The 23,901-nt window shown below is 31.5% G+C and overlaps 1 protein-coding gene across 1 annotated transcript in view; it reads right to left on the bottom strand.

Annotated features, from left to right (window-relative positions):
• LOC129231549 (adiponectin receptor protein-like) overlaps positions 1-22,352 on the bottom strand; it is a 56,656-nt gene extending 34,304 nt beyond the window's left edge. Inside the window, exons 1-3 of the mRNA XM_054865902.1 lie at positions 22,149-22,352; positions 6,042-6,197; positions 4,197-4,347 (exon numbers count right to left, since the gene is read on the bottom strand). Coding sequence (XP_054721877.1) covers positions 4,197-4,347; positions 6,042-6,197; positions 22,149-22,322 — 481 coding nt within the window. The 5' untranslated portion in view covers positions 22,323-22,352. The remainder of the gene's footprint in view (positions 1-4,196; positions 4,348-6,041; positions 6,198-22,148) is intronic.
• Positions 22,353-23,901: the final 1,549 nt, after the last annotated feature.

Here is a 23,901-nt window from a genome sequence, read left to right as displayed (position 1 = left end):
GATATAAAATATAGCAAACGTTGCAATTGCGCGAAAGGCCTCATAACCACAGGGACACCGTAGGAGTTACAAAAATGCTTCTGATAAATGTTTTACAACTTCTATGATAATAGGGCCCCAAAATGTATTTCGACGGGCCTTAAACTTGTAACTCCACTGAAGCGATACATAAAAGACTGCATTACTGTGATTCATGTTACAAATATCGAAAAATTAAAAATTACCGTCGGTTCAACGGGAATCTAATAAAATGACACAAAAACCGGTTTCGCCATCTCATATTTGTTTCCATGACCCCTAAATTGGTAATATATCACCAAATGATCATCAGTCTGAGACGCTATATTAGTTTTGCATTGAAATAAATAATTAATAGCCACAAAAAATGAGTAAACATGCTTTTCAGAACACGCGATCGAAAACAAAAAGGGAAGTACACAACTGGAACGTACGCCCACCCCACATGCGAAAATTTATCCTTCTACAGCTTACCATTTTTGAGTTATAACTTATGAGAGATACATACGTACATCCAGCTGCAAGAAACAAAGCAATAATTAATTTGTTTGGTACCTAAGAATGCAGTACAGTAGACTCCCGATTATCCGCGAGCGGTTTATCCGCGGGACGGATTATCCGCGAATCAATCAACAATCACGAAAATGTATTTTCGCAGTAAAAAGTGAATACCAGTGGCTGTTTTTTTTTTTTTGAAAAATTGTAAATTTACACTCAGTTGTTTTTGCTTGATTGATTGATTTGATTTGATTTTATTGTTATTATTATTATTTTTTTATTTATTTATTTATTTTTTTTGTGCGTTCTTCATGGTACATACACTTGTTTGTTATTGATGTTAAGTTCGGTTGTGCAAAAATACAAAACATTTGTTATTATATATTTTTTCACTGTTTGCAGAAAGTGTTATACATCAATACACACAGTTAAGAATTTGAGATAGGACACTTTTTACCTGATTTGTCCCCCATTTTAGTCTTTTTGCGGTTATCCGCGATTTTTATTATCCGCGGCACTTGTGCCACACAATTCCGCGGATAATCGAGAGTTTACTGTATTAAAAACTCTTTCAGGGGTGACTGATAAGGGTGTCATACAGAAATTTAAGTAAACAATTTTGTATGAAAACAGTAATTCCCTTTACTTTGTATTAAAAAGTAAAACAGCAAATGTCCTTTTTTTTCAAAAACATCGGCCAATTCCATCGGCTTTTCGATGTTTTTTAAGGCCGATGGGCCGATGTTTCCTGCAAGTTAGCATCGGCCGCCGATGCCGATGGCTAAATTGTTGAACCATCGGCGCCGATGCATCGGTCGAGTCCTACCCTCAAATACCCGTAACTGTGAAAATCAGTTTCTAAAAAAAATTGCAACTGAAGAAAAAAACACCTAAAAAGCCTTTAAATTTGTATTACAAGTATTTCTAAACAGAGAAGACAAGGACTAAAAACAGTAGGTCAAAAAATCCCTACAGAAGTTTTGTTACCATTGATGAATGATATATCTCTGAAACTCTATTTTGTTCCTCATCCAAAATATTTTGCTTTAAAAACTGTGAAGCTATGAGCAATGAGCATGAAGAAAGGTTTCACCGAGATATCTTTACAATGGAAAGCAGATATCAGGGTCAATGGGCTGAGTTAATGCTCACTAAATGCTGCTGAACTATTACAAGAGATGGTCCTTCTTTGTTGTAAAAAAAACAATCGAAAATGAAGGGTTTCACAGCAATAGGCCCAAAGCAACCACTGCTTTCGGAAAAATAAACATTGTTTAATAAAACAGGAGGTATTTAATAATTTACTGCACAGGATTTTTTTCCCCCTTTTTAACTTTACCTTTAAATCAATGTATGGTTGTTGTGCATCTTTCTCCAGTGTGCTTTCCAGTGGGCTTTTGTGTATTTTGAAAACAAGAGCTCATAAAAAAAAATCCACTACCATATTTGTTTTTCTTGACCCAAAATTAGTAGAAATTGACTATTTAAAACCATGATGCAGACAAAAAGTTCTTTTTTGTTGCCTAGTGATTTGTTATTTTGAGGGGTTTCATCTTTTTGTCACTCATGCATACAATTCATGCATAATGTGCAGCGTATGCAGCACATGGTCATATCCTCCACCCAATACAGTAAAACCTGTGAAGTTGACCACCCTTGTAAGTTCACCACCTGTCTAAGTTGACCACTTTTTCCAGGCACGGAATTAGCCCTAATCATATAAATCAACCTTTGTAAGTTGACCACTTGTTTAAGTTGAATACTAAAGTAGTGCACCGAAAGTGGTCAACTTACACAGGTTTCACTGTGCCATATTATAAGGACACAGAAGTGCTAAGAAGTCGAACCACTACCTTAATGCTCAACATTCATCTTTCAAGGCTATCAAAACACAGGAAAAAATGATGAAGCACAGCAACATTTATCTTTATGAATTGGACAACTACATAAATTAGGCTACAATAACAATGAACAACTTTTTTTTATATTTATAGCTTACAGTGAACCATGTAGAAGCAAAAATTGCAACAAAATAAGACCAGGCAGTTTTTTCATCCCTATTCTGTAACAACTTTTGCCTGGTCATGAAAAACTGCTTGTTGATCAGGGTGGTGACAGGAACTGTGAAAAAAATTTCCCTGGCTTTTCCCTGATTTCTTTGATTAAGTTCACCAAACTTCCCTGGTGGTTAGTTGAAAATATATTTTGAAGTTGCTCTTGTTTTTAGTAAAAGTAGTACATTAAATTATCTACAGGGAAATATTGTAGGAAATCTATAACAAATACTTTACTTTCAGTAATCATTTAGCATAAGAATGCTAAGAAATTATTAAAACCACTCTTAAAGATGTATCTGATAATTATAAGACTAAAAACGTTTATATGGAAATAACTTTGAACTAAACTTTCAAGCAGTATAATTATTGCTGCAAGAATAACAAGTAATAGTGAAATTATAGAATTAATGTAGTTTTACTTACTTAACTAATAGACACATTTATGTAAAACAAATTGAAACTTTTTAACTACCCGTCATATTGAGCAATCTCTCTAATCAAGAACTTAGGTTTTAACGAATGAATGCAGCATTTTAACTGTTAAAAAATAATAAAAATATTTACTTATGTGCACAAGGTAATTCATTTTCAAATGATTTCATTATTTGTGGAAAACAATCTTAGATTACTTTGTAACAAACATTGAAATGCAAAAAACAATTAATTCCAAACTATATGCGTATATAACTTGGTTTTAAAATAAAAGAATTTTTAAAGTCTGAAAAAAAACCCATTGTATAATCTGATGTGACAACAAATAATACAATGACAAAAAAGCCGATTTTGATTTAACATTCAATTTTAGCAATTAAATTAAAAATGCAAAGAAGCAATAACTTTTAAAAAATTTTCAGCATTAATTTTAAAAAACAAAGAAGTATGCTAATTACTTCAAGACAATGAGTAAAGGCAAAGGAGCTAAGACATTAATGATGGCTTTCTCTTTGCCTGTTGGGTTGTTTATTTCACGTAGAATGTAACGTGTGAAAGGAAATTTCAAGCCACATTAAATAAATAACTTTACAGGCACAGAAGCAATCTTAAGAAGTTTATCCTGTGTTTAATAAGTTTAAGATTCTATACTTTGACATTGAGAAAAAAAGATGCACCAATAAGCGGCAGTATATAATTGTACCTCATTGATTTACTTTTTTTTAAACAAATAATTGGCAGAAAATGCATAGGGAATTTGGATACTTAATTTTGCAAAGCAAAAATAATTTTTTTCTCCTTCATTGCATCAGTTTTCCCTAATTGTTTATTTTTTTTTTTTGGAAATTTCCTGATATTTCCCCGATTAATAAAAATTCCCGGATATTTCCCTCATTAATAAAAATTCCCCAACTTTTCCCTGACCTGTCGCCACCCTATTGATAATGCTTTATTATCAGTAAGGATGTCTAATGATGATGAAATCAAGATCTAGGGAATTTTTAATACGCTACATCAAAAAAAAAGGGGGGGGGGGGGGGGGGCTTTATACGACCTTATTTTGGCAAATCCATCTAACATATATAATGATAACAGGGACAATTTGCGGCACCCCTTGCTCTTCTTACAGCACACCAGGGAGCTATGGCACCCAGTTTGAGAAACCCTGTATTAGACAATAATACAACATACCTAACAGATGAGTCCAAATATTTCCAGTTTCAGTATGAATCCTAAATATTGATCTGAAGCATGCATTAAAAGATGGAAGTGGGGGTCGGTGTCCTCGAAGCAAAAAATCATTATCCTGTAACCATTTAGGCAAAGAACTAAAGTGACAAACCTGTGAAAAGAGGCATAACAATAAGTAAAATCGTCTAAATCACATAATTTCCAGAACACAAATGCAAAATTGCATTGACTGTAAAAGCTAACTAAAGCAATTGTTTATTGATATATGAATAGAATAAGTCAATAGTTTAGAAATCTTCATTGCATCTAGGTAGGGATGTAATGATTATTGCTAATTACTCATAAATCTGTTAAATGTTTAGCTTCATGCACATAAAATATTCGATGCTTCAGAGATGTAGAGATTAAAGAAGTTGTGCATTTAAACGGATAATGTACTTGTACATCTTAAAAATCTAATTCACATTAGATAGAAGAAAAACAACTTTATTTTTGAGTTGAATTAAGATTTTCATGGTGTTTCGAAAATTTTCTTTTGTTTGACTAAAACTTAAGACATTTACTAAAACACACAAGACTGATGCAAAGAAAATGTCTGCTAGTAAATGCAGTGATTTTTATTGAAAAGACATTCCCTATTTATTCTTTAACAGTTTCCTTTTCTCTGAGTTTGATCCACAGAGAAAGGAGATTTTATTGAATCAACAAGAAGTCATACAAAGTACGTGAAAAAGTATGCATTTTTAGACCATTTAGATTAGGCAATAAGATAGTGTAAACGTCATAAACATCACTTGATGGGCAACCCTCAATGAAGTGGTTGCCCGTTACTCCACTTGCAAGTGGTTAATAAAAGAGCAGTTTGAAATAAATACTCTGAGTGAATTACACATATTAGATTCTCAAAAACAAATTTAAAAACAATGATAAAAAGAAAAATGCAAGGCTAAGAGATGATGGTAAGAGATGAGCATAATCGGAATGAAATTACAACTTCTGTAGCACATATTAATAGGAGAAACATACATGGACTACAAAATATTCAGTTGAGGGCATTATGATATCAAAACTCAGTTCAGCTAGTTATTTCAATAATTTTCTACATTAAAGTATTTTCACCATTTACCTATTAATTTTCTTATGATTCAGTTAAACAGTGACTGTCGATGAATTTTCTATTTGTATGGAATGGAAGCTAATAAATTTTAGCAGTATCAGCTCAAGCAATATACAATGTATTAAAACCATCACAGAATTAAATTTCATAATCTAGCAAACGGCCAGCAAGGTGCACTGAATATTAATATTTAGTTCAAAACATTTTTATTTAACCAGGCTTTTGGAATATAACTAAACACTTTCAGTTTGCCATACCAATGCTCCATATACTTTACCATCCTGCTGTTAAATAATTTTCCAGTTTGTTCATTTTGAAAAAAGCAACTTACCTTGTAATTATTTCACTTTGTTCCACATTAACCTACATTAAAAAATACTTGAGCTTTTAAAGCAAAGTGACTAAAACAAATTTAAATTGAGAATACAAGGCACTAATATGCTGACTTACCAAATTTTATGTATTCCCCAAATCAAGTATTAATAAAAATGTATGCAAAGCGTCAAGAAATGAACTTGAAAATGAAACATCAACACAAGACTGACTTAGATTTCTCTATTAACTTAAAATTTCACTTTTGTTATTTCAACTACAACAAGGATTAGTAGATTAAAGTGTAGAATCAAAGTAATTGATCTTAATTTTAAAAATTTTGAAGATTTCGCAGTTAACGATTAATCTAGCAAAATTAAAACGAGAATCAAATAATAAGCACATAAAGGTCTTACTTTCCATGCCTCTTCCCAGACTTTTCTGACAAGATGTTCAGCTTGCTCGGCTTCTTCAAGTACTTTCCGGACTAAATGCTCAGCTTGTTCTGCAGCTCGAGCAGGTAATGACATTTCAACTATGTCTATATTTAGTTCATCATCATCTGCTGATAACTAAATTTTTTTAAAAAAATCATATGTTAAAAGATTTTAAGTCATTTTGTCTGCACAAATAAGCACACAAATGTACAAATGCACAGCTCTCAGATAATAAGCTTTTATAAGATTAAAATAGATGCTAACAAAATTTTAAACATTAATTACTTTTTGCACAAAATATTTTATAATATTTTCAAGGTCTTTCCAAGCCCTTATTGAAATTTTTTTATGATTAACCATTTTACAAACATGAAACTAACACAAGAAAGAAAAAAAGGAGTACACTTGATGTTTGCTTGACTTTAAGCGCCTTTAATTTAAAAACTCCCATGATTTTATGAACAGCTTATCAGTCCCAAAATGTTCTTTGTTGAAACAATGCTTTTCAATTTTGTGAACACTTCATGTGGTCCCAAGCACTTTATAAAATCAAGCGCCAAGCTTACTTTTAAATTTTTAAAGATAATATCTACTAACTTATCTGTATACTCAACTAAGATTTTTGGATAAAAATTATCAGGTCCAGGAGCTTAGACACTTTAATTTTTTTCAAATAATATAGTACATCCTCCCTAGAAAGCACAAAATCCTCAAGTTGTAATTAACTTATGTCTGATTCATATCAAATAATGAAATACAGTTTGTCTAAAACACTTCAAAAAAGTTACTAACAATAACAGCAATATCCCAATGCTTTTATAATATAGTAGACCGTCGTTTTATGCAGGTTTATTTTACACGGTTTTGATTATACGCGGTTTAAGATTTGACACCTTTACTTTATTTTACACGGATGAGTTTCGGTTTTACATGGATGCGGCAAAGCAAACAGATAAAATTTTCCCCTCTTTCAAAATCCAAACTCCTAAAGATCACAGATTACACGTAATAAACTGCATTTTGGCTTGATAATAATTGAGCTTGGGCCACTGGAGACATTTTATGCAATTGGTTCAAGAGCTCTTTCAAGAAGTGATACCAACAAGGATACCGACATCGGTGACACACAACCAAAAACATTCACATTGAAAATTTTGAGCCACTCCTAGACAACAGAAATGATCTTTATGATTTGTTAGTTAAGCAAGATTCTATCATGGAAATGATGCAAGTGGTCATGGATGCATTAATGCTCTGCAAAGAATTAGAGAAAAACTCTTAATGACTGCCAAAAGACTATCATTGCCAGCTCCTCTTTATAAACAGAACACGAAATTAATCTATGTTTTCTTTATGCATGTTGTGCATAAAATAGATATAAGTACACATTAAGCTTATTATACAACTAGTCATTAGTAGAAAGAAGTAGTTTTTTTATCTATGGAACCAAACCCCTATTTTAACATGACTAGCAGGTCCCAATTTATGCGGTTTCGATTTATGCGGCATTTCTGTGGAACGTAACCCAAGCATAAAATGAGGGTCTACTGTAATCTCATTCTCATCTACCAGTACGTCTATTTGACTGACACAAGATTTTCCAGAATTAGCATAGGCAATAACTGCTTAGGATCCCTATCAATGTTATCCACAAGCCTTTATTCTCATCCTTTTTTTAATCTTTACTAAATACAGGGGCGCCCCATGGGAGGTCACTGTGACTATACAAAAAAATTCCTTGTTCAACAATTTTCACACAATTTGGAGACATAGTTACAATTTTGAAACTTTTAAATGCTTAAATGTTCCTTTTTACTACATGTAGGGGGAGATGGGGCACGTTGGTCCGCTTTTTTACTTTTCATTTTTTATCTTCTCAAAAAATTCAGTGAGCTGTTAGATTTTTTTACAATAAGTTTCCCTAAACATTTCCCATCATCTCAGATTTTTCCGAAAATGTTGAGTTGATTAACTTTTTTTTACATAATTTTTTTACAGAATCTTGTAAAGTGGACCAACGTGCCCCACGCATGGGGTTTGTTGGTCCGCCTCATGGGACACATTGAACCCCCGCTTTAGGAAAACTACTTTTATTATAATTTAAATGATAAATATGATTCAATACTGTAACTAACTTATTTTCTTTTGGGTGTTTAATGAAAAACATAAAGTAACGATCAATATAACATCATACCTGCCAACCTCCGAGAAAAAAAATCCGGAAGATTTTTTTATTTTTATCCACAAGATTTTAAGGCAAAATAAAGTCAAACAGAACCCCTATCCTCTTTTTATTTAACAATATATTAGTTATGAATTTCATATCAATTGAACTTACTTTCGTTTAGTAAATATTACTTTTATTGCTTTCTTTAAAAGTTTGGAAATAACATTTGGTACTCATTTAAAAAAAAGAACAAAGCACAAACAGCTCGAACTGAGAGAACGAGAAGATAATCGGCGCCGAAATTGAGCCCCTAGTTGCCAGGCGCGACGCTTGCTTTGATTGGATCCCAATGAAGTCATGCGCTGTATCACTCCGTGACGTCATAATCTTGCCTCACTTCTGCCATTCTCCTACGGCAACCTTTCCTTGGCTACTTGGCCTAAAACGTTCCACAAAAGAATCGTAAGCGCCAAAATTGGCGAGATACAATTTTTTTCCTACAAAACGTGAAAAATCCGGAAGATTTTGCTCATAACCGGAAAAACGGAAAAGGAAATAAAGATCCGTAAAACTTCCGGGAAATCCGGAAGGCTTGGCAGGTATGTAACATGTTAAAATGATTTTAATTGATAAAACATCATTAACTAAAAATAACAATAAGCATTCCCCATTAGTACACAATTATTTTTTAAAGATTAAAAGAAAAATGAAAAATATAATATTCATGAGAAAATTAATGCAGACTAAAGTTAACAAAAGATGTGTTAAATGATATCCCGGAATATAAAAGTATGACTTCCTGACCCTGGGTTGTGAATAAGTCATATGTCACATTTATGTACAGTTACATTAATATTTGCTGGGGACAAAAAGCTATTATTTCTTCATTGCATCGCATGAAACAATTCCAAAAAGAAAAGAATCCTATTAATCTAATACCATACATTTCAAAGGAAAAGTACAATAAAAATGACATCTTTAAGTTAGTATACATTTGTGTTCAAAAACTAAATATAGAAAATGAAATTAAATAATTTTAAGAAAAAGCTTGTGTTTTTCTTCTTTCAATCAATCATTTGTTTAAATTTCTTTCTATGTAAAATGCTTGTTTGGCAAAAAACTATGTTTAATACAGGAACTTGATTATAGCATGTATTACATATTTTATTCTTTAAAAATAAACCTCTGCAAAAATGTAGTAGAATATTTAAAAATATAAATAGATAAAAGGTGTTAATTAAAAGTGTCTTATGGTAAATTTAATATAATTTTTGTTAAATAATTATGAAATATACTTTCGCATCCCTATTATTTCCAAACATATGTAACATGAAATGAATGTTTTAATTTTCATTAGAATATTGTTTTATAATTATTGAGACTTAAGAAAAAAATAAAAATTTTAAATTACTTGGGGTAGGTTCGTAAGGTCTGACGTGCCCCGCAATGAGGTGAACCAACGTACCCCACATTCTTGATCTGAAAAAATGATCTCAAATGGGTCAATTCATTTGAAATCATCTAAAGAAAATAAAATTTGTAGCTAAACATTTTCAATTTTCCAAATTTTTTTACCACATATTTTCCTTTTCTAAGTGAGTTTAAAAGTAGTATTGAAAGAAAACTTTTTAGGCTCATAATTTTTTTTTGCGCGCCATATTAAGTTTGCTTTAAAGCCGTTTTTTGACCAAAAACAAGTTTTACGCTAATGCATCTAACTTGGTTAATTTTACAGCTATCAAGACAAAATAAAATCCAGCATCATCACAATGATGCCCTAAATATTTTCTACTACTCAATACTATTTAAGAGGTGGGGAAAATGAAGAAAAAAATTCACAACTGTAAACTGAAAATTAGCATAACATAAGAGTTTTATTGCTACAAAATAAGTAAAAGGAAGAGAGTCTCAGCTCTAATTTTGTTTTCTTGCATAGATATAATGTAGGACTACTTGTTGTAGAAAATTTAAGCTTGAAAACTTATCTTTTTTTTTTTTTTTTTTTTTGTACAATTTCTCAAAAATGGCAAAAATCATATTTTGTTGAAGTTTTGAAGTTTAAAGTGAAATATCTCAAAAAGGGACTGAGCGAAAAAATATGAAATTAATAAAAAATAACACTTTTTTATGATATGAACAGTTTGGAGACAGTTTCAACTGGTACCAGAGTTACAGTGCATCAAAGTTGGCCAAAAATTGCATTTATACATGCACAAAATCTAACATTCATTTATAGAGAAAATCCACTTTCCAAATATTTAACAGCAACATAAGTTCCTGTCATTTAATAAATTAAATTAATGCAATAGAAATCTGCACAAAAAATAAAGAAATGAAATAAGAAGGGCAAGCATTATAAAGAATAATATAAATTATAATATAATGGAAAATGTATTTGTAAACATTATACCTTCTTGTTTATATTATGTGATTCAATAAATTAAATTCAGGCAATAGAAATTTGCATTAAATAAGTAAATAAATACAGTAGAATACCATTATAATGCCAACCTATATAACGCAATTCTCTGTAAACCGCACAACTTTTCAGAAGTAAACAATAGGTTTTGACGTTTAGAAAATGAATCTGTTTTGCTTTGCAAACATAAAAATTGTTAGGCAAATTAAATTTTGAAACAGTTTTTCATTTTCCATCTTAATTTAAACCTTTTAAATTAAAAATAGTATTTAGAGTAAACAGAAAATACTAGATGGCTCTTGAAAATACAGCCATTATGCAAACCATGAAGTTAGCTGATGTGCAGGATGATCCACTTTCTTTTGATTGTGAAACAGATTTTTTTTTTTTTTTTTTTTTGTGAATAACTAATTGTAATATTTGCTTTAATACTCATTGCAGATAAAACTCATTCTGAAATGCTTATAGATAGATTCTGAATATTAGTTTCAAAATTTGTGAAATGATCTTATATAACGCAAAAACCTGTATAACACAAAAGCTCTGGTCCCAAGGTGTGCGTTATAATGGTCTCCTACTGTAACACTGTTCGGCAAAAAAAAACCTTCAAAATGCTTCTGACATTTCGTCAGCTGATTCTTATGTAAAATGACCCTCTTAATCCAAATACGACCTCTGTTTTCCCCCTATATGTACTAATTTTCTTTTAAAGGCCCCCAAGTTTTTTTCAATTTTCCTTAGTTTCAAAACATTTTTTTTTGGGGGGGGAGGGGAGGTGAAAAGAGCTTTATATTAACTGCTAACATAGTTTTGGCAGGCAAAAGAGGTTCAAAGCTTGAGATCATGGACACTGATAGCAAAAGGGGGGACTTGGGAGTATACCCCCCAAAATATTAGAAAAATCATGAAAAAACATCTTCTTATTCTGTTTTTTTTTTTTTTTTTTTAAAAGATGTTTTTAAAAAAACATTTCAGTGCAGAATGAGAGTGTAAGACTCGCTTCTGTGACTCCCATGTCCAAAAAATTTTTCCCAATGTAAAAAAAAAAAAATAAAAAAAAAAAAAAACTGTCTTGTGAATGTTGCACGTTGCATACAAGTTGAATCGAAGGTCTTCATTCAAAAAGACATTCTTCTGGCTGATTCTTATGTAAAATGACCCCTTGTTTCTAAATACGACCACATTTCCCCCCATCCTGCCCCCCTTTTTAGAACCTCCCCCCCCTCCTCTTATTCAGAGCCATTTTCTTTTTAATTTGGAGGGGGAAAAGAGCATTACAATAACTGTAAACATTATTCTGAATGGCTAGAGATGTGCAAAGATCAAAACTCTGTTGCATTTGTAGCAAAAAATAAAACTTGCCTCCCCCCTCAAATTAAAAAAGGGGGGTGCTTTTCTACAAAAATCGGTATGTGTAGGAGGAAAACGGAGATCATATTCGGATTCAGGGAGTCAATTTGCAGAAGAATCACCCAGAATAGCCTCAGAAGCATTTGAGAGTTTTTTTTTTGCTGCACAATGTGTTTGGGGGGGGGTGCCCCCATGTTTTCCTTTTTGCTACATAAGCACCAGATTTTGAGCTTTGCACATCTCTAGTCATTCAGAATAATGTTTACGGTTATTATAATACTCTTTTCCCCCTTCAAATTAAAAAGAAAATGGCTCTGAATCAGAGGAGGGGGGAAGGTTCGAAAAAGGGGGGCATGATGGGGGGAAGTGTGGTTGTATATGGAAACAAGGGGTCATTTTACATAAGAATCAGCCAGAAGAATGTCTTTTTGAATGAAGACCTTCGATTCAACTCGTATGCAACATGTGACATTCACAAGAGTTTTTTTTTAATTTTTTTTACATCGTGAAAATTTTTTTGGACATAAAATTGAATCATAGAAGCGAGTCTTGTACTCCCATTTTGCACTGAAATGTTTTTTAAAAATATCTTTTTTAAAAAATCAGAATAAAAAGATTGTTTTTCGTGATTTTTCTAATATTTTGGGGGGTATACCCCCCAAGTCCCCTTCTTGCGATCGGTGTCCATGATCTTGAACTTTCTTTGAACCTCTCTTGCCCACCAAAACTATGTTAGCAGTTAATATAAAGCTCCTTTCACCTCCAAAAAAATAATTGCTCTAAAACTAAGGAAAATCGAAAAAAAAACTTGGGGGGGGGGGGGCCTTTAGAGAAAAATTTGTATGTATAGGGGGAAAACGGAGGTCATATTCTGATTCAGGGGATCATTTTACGCAAGAATCAACCGATGAAATGCTAGAAGCATTTTGAAGGGGTTTTTTTGCCGCACAATGTAATTGTTCAGTCTTGAAAATGAGAGAGAATTTAATTATTGTGCCAGTTAAGTTGTCTTCAACAATTAGTTTACAATCATCTGCAATACATTTTAATTTATAGCTTGCAACAAGAGCTTATGTATAGTTGCTATGGTAACGAAAAAAATTTTATGAGTTTTAACCATTTTGTATTTTCATGTTGTGAGTTACTGTTGACTTAGGGAGCTAATCTCTTAATGACTAAAAATTGTTTCAGGGAAGAAAGCACAAAATAAAGAGAAAAACTGCACCAAAATTTCAACATTTTCAGTACTTCGAGAAGATTATAAATTTAACATATTAACTGATGAAATGAACAAATAGTAAATTTTCGTAACAATCATATCCAACGAGATTAAGTTAAACTGTTGAATTTTTCCAATTAATGGCACAAAATGTTATGTATGTATAATGCAATATTTAGCCAAATATAATGCACTATAACTCTAGTACCAGTAGAGTCTCAGTCATAAAAATTCTATCCTATTTTCATATCATAAAAAGGGCACCTGTATCAATTTCATACATTTTCACTCAGTTCCTTTTGAGATATTTTACTTTAAGCTTTGCCAAAATACAATTTTTGCCATGTTTAAAAAATTGTACAAAAAAAAAAAGACGTTTTCAAGCCTAAAACTTCTACAACAAGTTGTCCTATATTATATCTGCCAGGCTTGGAGTAATCGCTGATAACATAATCGTAATCTGAGTAATCAATTAGGTTTTTGTGTAATCATAATTGTAATCTGTCAATAGGATACTCCCGTAAACGTAACTGAAATCATAATCAGGATTTTCATGCGCAATCATAACTGTAATCTAAGTAAAATAATCCGTAATTTCGCCTTGTAATCGTGTAATCTTGACTTTCTAAAAGTGAAAAAAAATTAAGCCACCCTTTTACTAATGTATAGAAAGATAACATAGTTCAATAGTAACAAAGAGAACGACTTCTTTCTTTAAACGACTATTCAGTGATTGTCCCCACTGATCCCCCTCCCCACTCGTCTGATTGCAAACGAGTCATAAATTGAGCCCTATCTTAAGTGTTTAGTACAATTAGTACCCTGAGGGCACCTTTGGCAGTTCCTGCCAGTCTTAGGGCTTCTTGGGAACATCTTCCCAAATCCTTACAATTGGGGTCATTCATCAGTTTCCCTTTCATCTGTCAATGTTAGAAATCAAGTGAAGCACATTGCCGCCTCAAAATCGTATTTTAGCAGAAAAAGTACAATGATATCAAAAGTACAACTAAGTTTCGGGCAATAAAAAGCTTTTGGTTTTTTTTTTATACTTTCATGAGAAAGTAGTGAATGACTGAAAAAAGATTTTGTCAAAAGAAAACCGAATTTGCATTTGTGTTTCAGCGATTCTTTAAACACTCTTGCCTTCACACGTATTGCATTTATTTTTTGCTACATGACATCTACTCTAAACCCTGGTGAATGAGATTTTTTTTATATGTTTTCAAAATAATTTCTCTCATAGTTTCATCTTAAATGCATGTTTATATGTTTACAACTGATATTATCTCTAATTAATGAGTATGTATGAAAGCAAAAAGTTTGCGTTGATAGATTTTATAAAATTTGTTTGCGTTTATTGTATCAAGGAATTAACACAAATTCTGAAATTTAATTATCTTTTTTATGCCAAAATTTTAAATTGAGAAAAATTGCACTTCACTGCTGCATTAAAACTGCGAAATATTATTAAGGTCAGTTGGGGTAAGTGCGGTCTTGGGGCAAGTGTGGCTTAGGTTAATAATCAGAAACCGGGAATATCTGCAAGGCTGCTGTCATCTGGGTAGCTTGGTAAACGTTATTACTTTGCACTGCGTGCGTTAGATCGCTCTACTTGAATGGTAACTCTACTCCCTCCCTGGTTTCCTAACTTTTCTCATTCCCACTACAGTGCCATGTTGTTATGGTTCGAGAAATCATCGTTTCTTCTGTTGTTGTTCTCACTTTTTTGTGCTTCCAAAACGTAAGTACAACTATTTCATGTCTGCTTTTCGTATTTTTGAAGCTGAGATTTATTATTTTTTACTTTCAAATCAATTAATTTTAGGGCTGCACTTGCCCCAGAAAATTATACGACTGGGAAAGTGCGGCCCGAAAAAAAGGGGCAAGTGCAGCCTCGTATTTTTTGGGGCTGCACTTTCCCATTAATCTGGCAATGTTATTTTATGACAGATATAATTTGTTCGCAACGATTTAATGAAGCATTGTAATTAATTTGCAATTCTTCCGAAATTATTCGAGGAGGAAGAAAGTGACGATAATGAAAATATGAGTTTAAGGGAAGATTTACATGATGAAATGACAGAGGAAGAAATGATTGCCACAGAGCAAAAACAGCAAGAAGATATCATTCAGTGGGGAAGGCATCCAACGGAGAGAAAGGTAGGCGACTGGTTTCTTGTGAGATTTTCTACAAAAAAGATGACTAAACATTTTGTAGGGCAAATTACTAATATAAATGATGATAATTTCTCTGAAATTAAATTTTTAAAGTTAAAAGCGGCTGGAAATTATAGCACTGTGTTTAGTTATCCTTCAAGAGACGACGTTAGCGAGATCCAAGACGATGACATTGCATCAATCCTTCCAAATCCCTCTTCAGATCGTAGAGGAAATTTGATATTCCAAGTAACGTTTTCAGAATATAATATAAATTAAATTGTTAATTACTATACTTATTTATTGTTAATTACTATACTAAGTGTACTCATACAAAAAAATATGTTCAAGTTCGCCAAAGACATGTTACCTTTTGTCAGTTGTATAGTTACCTTTTGTATTATTAAGTTAATATTTTATAAGTTCGTTGATATTCAAGTTTTAAAGATTATTTCTTGGTATGCAAGTTTTGTTTTTGTTTTTTTAAGCTTATTAGCATAATAAAAGTTATCTTTCATGTTCCTTATTTAATTTAAAATAAAAACTCCATAATTTTGTTTAATAATCCATTGTTTCTTGAACGTTCTTCATTTTACATTGACAGGTTTCGTTAGGAAAAATGTAATAACTTCCCAATGAATAGGTGAAAATTAAAATAAAAAAATCGTTTTTAATCAGGAAAAAATACTCTATTGATTGCACTTGCCCTCTATTTTCTCAAACGGTTTTAAAAAAAATTCAGATAGGTGATGCTCTTGCCCCACTTTTATTGAGAAAGTGCGGCCCTAGAGCACAATAGTTTAAAATGTTTTTTTTTCAACTTTTTTACCTGCAATGATTTTAACAGGCTCATGTCTCGGGAAACACACTAAAACAGGTAACATACGAAATAAAAATTAAAAAATTTGTATCAAGTCTTGTAATGTCTAAGCCTTAATAAAGTCGAACTGTACAATTTAAGGGCTGCACTTCCCCTCACTCACCTTATAAAATACTCATTTATGCAAAAAAAAAAAAAAAAAAAGGCTGTATGACTAAAATGTGGAAATCATGTTATGCCTAATCTTATTTTTTTATGAGTGTTAAGTTGAAACCTTTTAGCACATGTAAAAGTGCAATTTCTATAATAAGTGATTGATTCAAGAAAGAAATCAAAGCATATGTAAATAGCTTATCAAATGATCATAAATTTGATCCTGTAGAGGTTATAGGGGTGTAACACTCATATGTATCCTTTTGCTAAAAATACTACCCAAGTATTTTTTTAATTTCTGCGTCATCTGCTCCAGTTTAACGATTGTTTAGTATTGCTGGAAAATTTTTCACTTTTCAAAGAACCAGAAAAAAAAAAAAAAGACATCTTTGAAGTATTAACAGGGGTCTGTCCAAGATTTTTCACAAGGTCCGTTTTTTGTGAAAAATCAAATAATTTTGTGAAAAATGAATAAATTTTGTGAAAAATCAAAAAATTTTGCAATTTTTTTTTTTTTTTTTTTTTGTTAAAACGAAATTTTAGAATTTAGAGATGGCGCAAACTGCATCAATTAAACTTAAAGTTGAGTGTTTTCCTCTTCTACGTCGAGATAATCATTCTGGATTTTTTTTCTGATATTTGGCGGGGGGGGGGGGGGGGGGCATCGCTCTTTCAAGTATCAATATTTATCTACCATTCTACATTATGTTAAATTATACTAGATATATTTCTGTACAGTACTTAAAATAATTGTAACAAAAATATAAATAAATAAAATAAAATTCAGAATAGGGTTCAGCATTCAACTTTTTGACCCAAGACACTCTTAAAAAGCACAGAATTTCGTTTAAAACTTATAAATTCCGTGATTTTAACAAAAATAAAAAGATATTTCAACTGTTTACCTCTTAACAAAGCATAATAATCATTAAAAATTCGAAAAATCGGATTCCCATAGCGGATGCAAAGAGATCGCAATTCTCAAAGTGAAGGCATCAAAAGTATAAAAACGGCTTGTAAAAGAAATATTTTTGATCAAATTATTTTAAAATTGCATTTTAGAGTCCTATGATAAACATATCATTAATATCTGTGGACACAGTTGACGCAAAAAATAAAATAAATCATCTATTTAGCATTTTAATTTTTGACTCATAACAGAAAATGGAATTTTGCTTTAAAAACTTGAAATGAGAGTTCTAACAGAAATAAAGAGACTTTTCATTTATTTGAATCCTAATAAAGCGAAGTTAGTTTGAAAAAAGAACAAATTATGATTCTCATATCGGATGTTAAAAGATTGCATTTTTCAAAATGTAGACATCTAAAGAAAAAAAAAACGGTAATTAAAAGAGTTTATTTAAAGTTAATCATCCTTGTTAGCATCGAAAAATCAAAGCCCATATAATTTTCTCCCAAAATAACAATTAAACATCGCACGCCACCCTAAAAACGCAAATATTGACAAGCTGGCAAAATGATGAGAATATTTTCTAATCAAGTCATTATAAAGGTTCAACGCCAGATGCTAAGTGGTGATAATTTTGAAGTTGGTAACACTATCTGAAGCGATCATATTTTTTTTCTCACCCTTACTATTCCTTTGAAGTTCTAAGTTCATTTCGCAGATATATATTATTATTGTTTATTAAATCATGAGGGGAGAAAAGTGCTTACCAATTCCTTTTCAGAAACGTTTACAAAAACACTAACACTGCTGCTAATTAGCTGTGGAAAACAAACAACCATCATATTTATTTGGCAGTAGTAGCAATTATTTATCGCTTGCAGGAGCATCCCAAGAGTGCCGATTTTTTTTTTTTTTTTTCAAAATTAGCCGATTTTGTATAAGCTGATCCCTCTAATTTGACTTAAAAAAAGGTTCCAAAAATTATCGATTTATACACAGAAATATGCGTTATTTTGCTTTCAGATTTGCTCTTTCAATAAACAATTTGACAGATCGGATCTTGTTTATCAGAATTTTGTGAAGGGTCTGTTTTGTTTGATCGGGATTTTGTGAAAGGTCCGTTTTGTTTGATCGGGATTTTGTGAAAGGTCCGTTTTAGCTGATCGGATTTTTGTGAAGGGTCCGTTAACGGACCCAAATATCCTCTGGCCAGATCCCTGATTAATTACACTTAAACGCATTTAATTCCTTTTTTCTTTTAATTTTCAATAGTTTAGTTCCGTATCTTTTATTTACACTTTTTGCGTACCATATTTTCCTGCGTATTATCCGCAGGCGGCCTATAATCCGCAGGTCCTAAAATTGGCCTGAAGAAAAAAGCTTCGTATAATCCGCAGCAGCATATAATCCACAGATAATACGATGTAAAAAATAAAGTTTGAATTTAACATACCATTTGAGCAACTAAACAAAAACGTGAAAAAGTAATCACTTTTAAGACATAATCAAAATTAATCTGAAATATAATCTAAAATTATAATGATTTCTTCTTGAAATCTTGATTATAGTACGCTAATTACTTGAAAAATAAAGAGTCAAGACAAAGGAGCAAACGGTCTAATCTTGTGCAAATGGCTACCTATTTCACTGTAATCTTGCTTATTTTACATGACCTGAATCGCCAAGAGGAATATTCAAGCAACGTAAAATAACCAACATACAGGCAGGCAGCGAGGAAGGACATGCATGCTTCGTAAAATAAACAACATTCAGTCCACGTACAGTCTTGATTGGTGAATCCTACTGTAAAAATATTGAGGTTCAATACGTTGGTGTTAAGGGGAGGAAAAAATCACAGATAATCCGCGGCTGTGTATAATCTGCATCTCATAAACTTTGCCTTATTTAGCAGATAATCCACGGATTATACGCAGGAAATATGGTATTTTATTACATTGCAGTTTTTCTGCATAAAGAACCATATGAGGATATCTTTTTTGAATAGCTGTGTATTAAATTAACTGATAATATAATAAATAATTGAGACTGCAATGCTGAAATATACCACACAATTTTCAGAAATTATAAGCTCTAAAATGTTGAGGAATTTAGCGGTAAGTTATCGCCCTAGCCAGGGCCAAGGTAGAACTACTGCAATGGCAAAATAATAACAAACAGCTGAGTCAAAAACAATATGCACTGTGTATACATCTGAATAAGAGCGTGCCTATACCTGTACGGTCATTGTAGACTTGCGTAATGTACACAATTTGAATTTTCTAGATATTTTTTATCTTTCATGCACGGCTCTTTTCCTGCAACAGCTCAATAATACAAAATAAATAATCTTTAAGTTAATACTACACGGTAGTTGCAATTATCTTTTTAATATTAAATCAAAAATCATAATTTTTAACTATCACGTTGTTGATGCAAATGAGTGATCCATATATATTATAATACAAGTCTGTAATGGTAATCAAAATCATAATTGTCATATTATAATCATAATCGATTACATTTTCTACATAATCGGATAGTTGCTGTAATCGTTATTATGTTTTGCCAGATGATTATATTCATAATCGTAACTGTAATTCCCTTTTTTTTGTACCCGTAATCATAATCGTAATCGATTACATTACCTTGTAATTGACTCCAAGCCTGATATCTACACAAGAAAAAAATATAAAGCTGAGTTTCTCTTCCTTTTAATAGTTTTGCAGCTCAAAAACTTTTATTTTATAATAATTTTCAACTCACTGGTTATTTTTTTCTTCATCTTTCTCATCATTTAGGTAACCATTTTGTGAAAAATTCATATCTGTGGCATCATTCTGATGATGTAGGATTTTATTTTGCCTTGATAGCTGTAAAATTAACCGAGTTAGGAGCATTTAGGCAAAACTTGTTTTGGGTCAAAAAACAGCTACAAAGCGGACTGAAAATGGCACATAAGAAAAAACAGTATGAGCCAAAAAAATGTTCTTTCAACTCATTTAGTAGTGAGAAAATAACTGGTAAAAAACTTTGGAAAATCAAAAATGTTGAGCAACACGGTCTGGGGGATTTCTAGTGGATTGACCCATATTTATTTTTCTTCATGACAAAAAATAAAAAAACTGCAAACAATTGTGAACTAAACAAACTCACTTTAAAAAGGAGTTAAATTTGTTTTTCTGCAATCTTGGTAAAACCCATTTAAAAAAAAAATAAAGTTGCAGTTTTCTAAAAATTACTCAGCACTACTAAAATAACACTTCCTGGAATAAAATTTGGTCAATATAACTGTACAACGTCATTTCATTATAGGATTTGTAGGGCCATAGGTGCTATTTGTCAGTCATAAATTAAAGGGGGGAAATTATTAACAGTATTGAAATAATTGAGACCACACAGTCCAACGTACCCCATCTCCCCTTGCTTATATGTGCATAATTCTACTTTAGCAATCAGTAAAAGTGCGAGTTTTTGGAAAATGAGAATTTCTGTCCCCATAAAAAGTCAAGCTCAGGATGCCCTTGACTAAATCCTCAATTACATTAAAGTCAAGAATCAATGTGCATCAACCTGATTAGTTTGATCACCATTTTAAAAATTAATTTTCATGATAGTACACCATTTTTTGCACTATAAGCTTTAATTTAAAACATGACTAGTCTTTGTTGAGTGTTGCATTCCATTGAGTTAGGCTATGATCAATAACTCAGGGGTAGAAGTGATCGACTTGTCACACATAGGACATTTTTCACAAAAAATATAGGACAAATATAGGACACATTATATGAATAGTTTCGCTATGAAAAAAAGATATAATACATATATATTATTTATTTATTCTCATCAATGATTTTATTTAAAAAAAACCCTCAAACAAAATTATAACTTACACCTGAAATGACTTTCCTGTAGTTGAAAGAATAATTTTTGAAAAAAGTGTACTTTGTAGACAAAAAAAAAAGTTAAATTTATTGACAATGAACACAGCAACTCACAATTTTTTCAGGGATAGAAGTGTCACAAACATAACTTATATAAATAAATAAAAACCGTCTTTGCGTTGAGAACTAACAGGAAATAACCAATGCTTTGTAGCACAAATATAGATATTTTGCGCTATAAAATTTCACAAAAATAAAAGATTGCAAAAAGACTATTAGAACATTCCGATCAGAAAATGCACTAAACACAAATATACCTGCGAACACAAAAACCGAAAATCACGCTGGAAAACAAAGCAAACTACTGTTGCCAAACGCAAAATTCTAAAACCAACTTCAGAATTCGTTCTCGAAACTCCACCCACTACAGTGACGTCATATTGCTGTAGCCAATGAGAGAAGATGCCTGGTGCAGGATTTAGTGAGTTGCGTTTTTTTAATTTGAAATTCGTTTGCACACGTACTTTCGACGAAAAATCCGAAGTCAGATAGTTTGTTTACTGTTGTTTTAAAGAAATAAATTGGATAAAAAACAGGAATATAGGAAATATAGGACATTTTCCAAAAATATAGGAAATATAGGACGATTTTCATGCTTTTTTTTGAAAATATAGGAAATATAGGATATATAGGACCACTTCGACCCCTGATAACTGTATAAGTTAGAATTGAATTGTGCAATCCTAATGTACACATTTACAACAGTGAGATTCTTGTGCTTTATCATATGATAATGACTATTTATTTATATAATTATAAATATGATATAAAAAAAACTATGATTATGATTACATAATACTAAATGCTAAAAATCTGATACATGAACGTAGACCCTTCTAGAGTTTTTTTTAAATATTTCTAATACTATACCTCAGAATCTGATGATTTATACCGATAGATATAGCATATTTAAAAAATAAATAGTAAACATTTTTTCAAAAATCACTTACTTCACTGTCATTAAAATCATCATCAGGTGAAGGAGGCAACATAAAATGTGCATCACCGATGCAAGTATCATCCAGAAAAACATGAGCTGTAGGTAAATCTAAACTGCCAGGGTCAGAAGTAAACTGTCGCTCCCGACAAAGTGTATTTGTACTAAATAAGTCACTCAAATCCATCTTACTCAGTATCTTTAGAAAGCTTATATCCCTATACAGAATAAAACACCTACTTTAAAACATTATAAAACAAGCAGTAATTATGAAACACACATCAACCTTTTGTAAGTCATAAAATCATGTATGTTAAGGATACATATATTTTAAAATGACTTTTTAAATTACAGCATTATAATTTATCAATTTCATTCACAATATTAATTGTTTCCTCTTTAAACCTTTTGCTGTGCAACCTACAATTTTCACTGACAATGTAGAAGTAACAAAATTTGCTCCTCCCGTGCAAGACATAATTTTAAAACCTTATACATACTCCACTATTTCATTGTTTATGCATTTCCTTATGTTTTCCAAGTATTTTTGCCTACTGCTTCACTATTTTGCAAGCCACACATGTCCTCATTTAATAAAGAAAGGATTTCACTGAAAGTTTGCTGTTTGTTGTTCAAAAAGTGAGGGGGGGGGAATATAATGAAAACTTATATTGTAGTAGAAAATATGAAGTAAAACTTTTCCTAAAACCTTGCTATAAAATTTATCATACTAAGCCAATTTTGAACTTAATTTGAGAAACTTTAATATGTATTTTATACCTATTGTTTTTTTATACATATAAACAAATATGCATGTTTTAACGCAACTTCATTAAGAAAATTGAGCTGGTAAACTTGTATTTTAAAGACAAAAGATTAATGGCTGTCAATAAATTGAAGTTACTAAGTGTATACAGGGTGTTCCGTTTTAACCTGCAAGACCTTTATTTTCGCAACCGTTAGTCCTAGATGTATACTTCAAATTACAAAAATCTTCAAAATCAGATGCAGAGTTAAGATGTTGAAAGTTTGAAGTAAAAATAAAAATAATTCAAAAAATACAAAATTTAACTTTTTATACGGGCCCCAGGTCCCCTTAGTTATACTTAGGGAAATTTTCTCCACTGAAAACTCCACTGAAAGTTTGACATTAGTAGTACCAATATTCACTGAGCTACGAAACACAGCCTTTTGTGACTTACACCACTTTACACTCGCCATCAGTAATACCTTTTTGAGGGAAATATAGCGGTTAACAAGGGTTTTAAATTATATGTGTGCATAGAGTGTGATTTTTTAAATTGTTCAAGGTTGCTTAGTGTGCTTTTGCGTATTATGGCATAACATTTGCATTTATTTTGAAACAGCAATGAAAAATATAAATACCTCGTTGTTCTTACTTTAACGACCTGACATTCCTCTGAAAGGGCGATAAGTTCCAATCTCAACTTTTGCATGGTCTCTTAAAACTTTAAACTTGAATATCTCCATGGGTTTTGGTCGCACAAATGTCAAGTTTTTTTTTTGTGTCAGTAATAGTCTTCAATGAAGATTATTTCTCTAAATCTTAATTAGGGGACCTGGAGCCCGTATTAAAAGTTAAATTTTGTATTTTTTGGCTCATTTTTATTTTTGCTTCAAACTTTCAATACCTTATTTCTGCATCTGATTTTGAACAATTTTGCAATGGGAAGTATACATCTAGGACTAAGGGTTGCGAAAAAAAAAATGTCTTGCAAGTTAAAACGGAACACCCTGTACATTCA

This window comes from Uloborus diversus, chromosome 10 (genome assembly GCF_026930045.1).
Source record: "Uloborus diversus isolate 005 chromosome 10, Udiv.v.3.1, whole genome shotgun sequence".
NCBI classification, from domain to species: Eukaryota; Metazoa; Arthropoda; class Arachnida; order Araneae; family Uloboridae; genus Uloborus; species Uloborus diversus.
The sequence above is the reverse complement of the archived record's forward strand: the minus strand, read 5'-3'. Positions and strand labels throughout refer to the sequence as shown.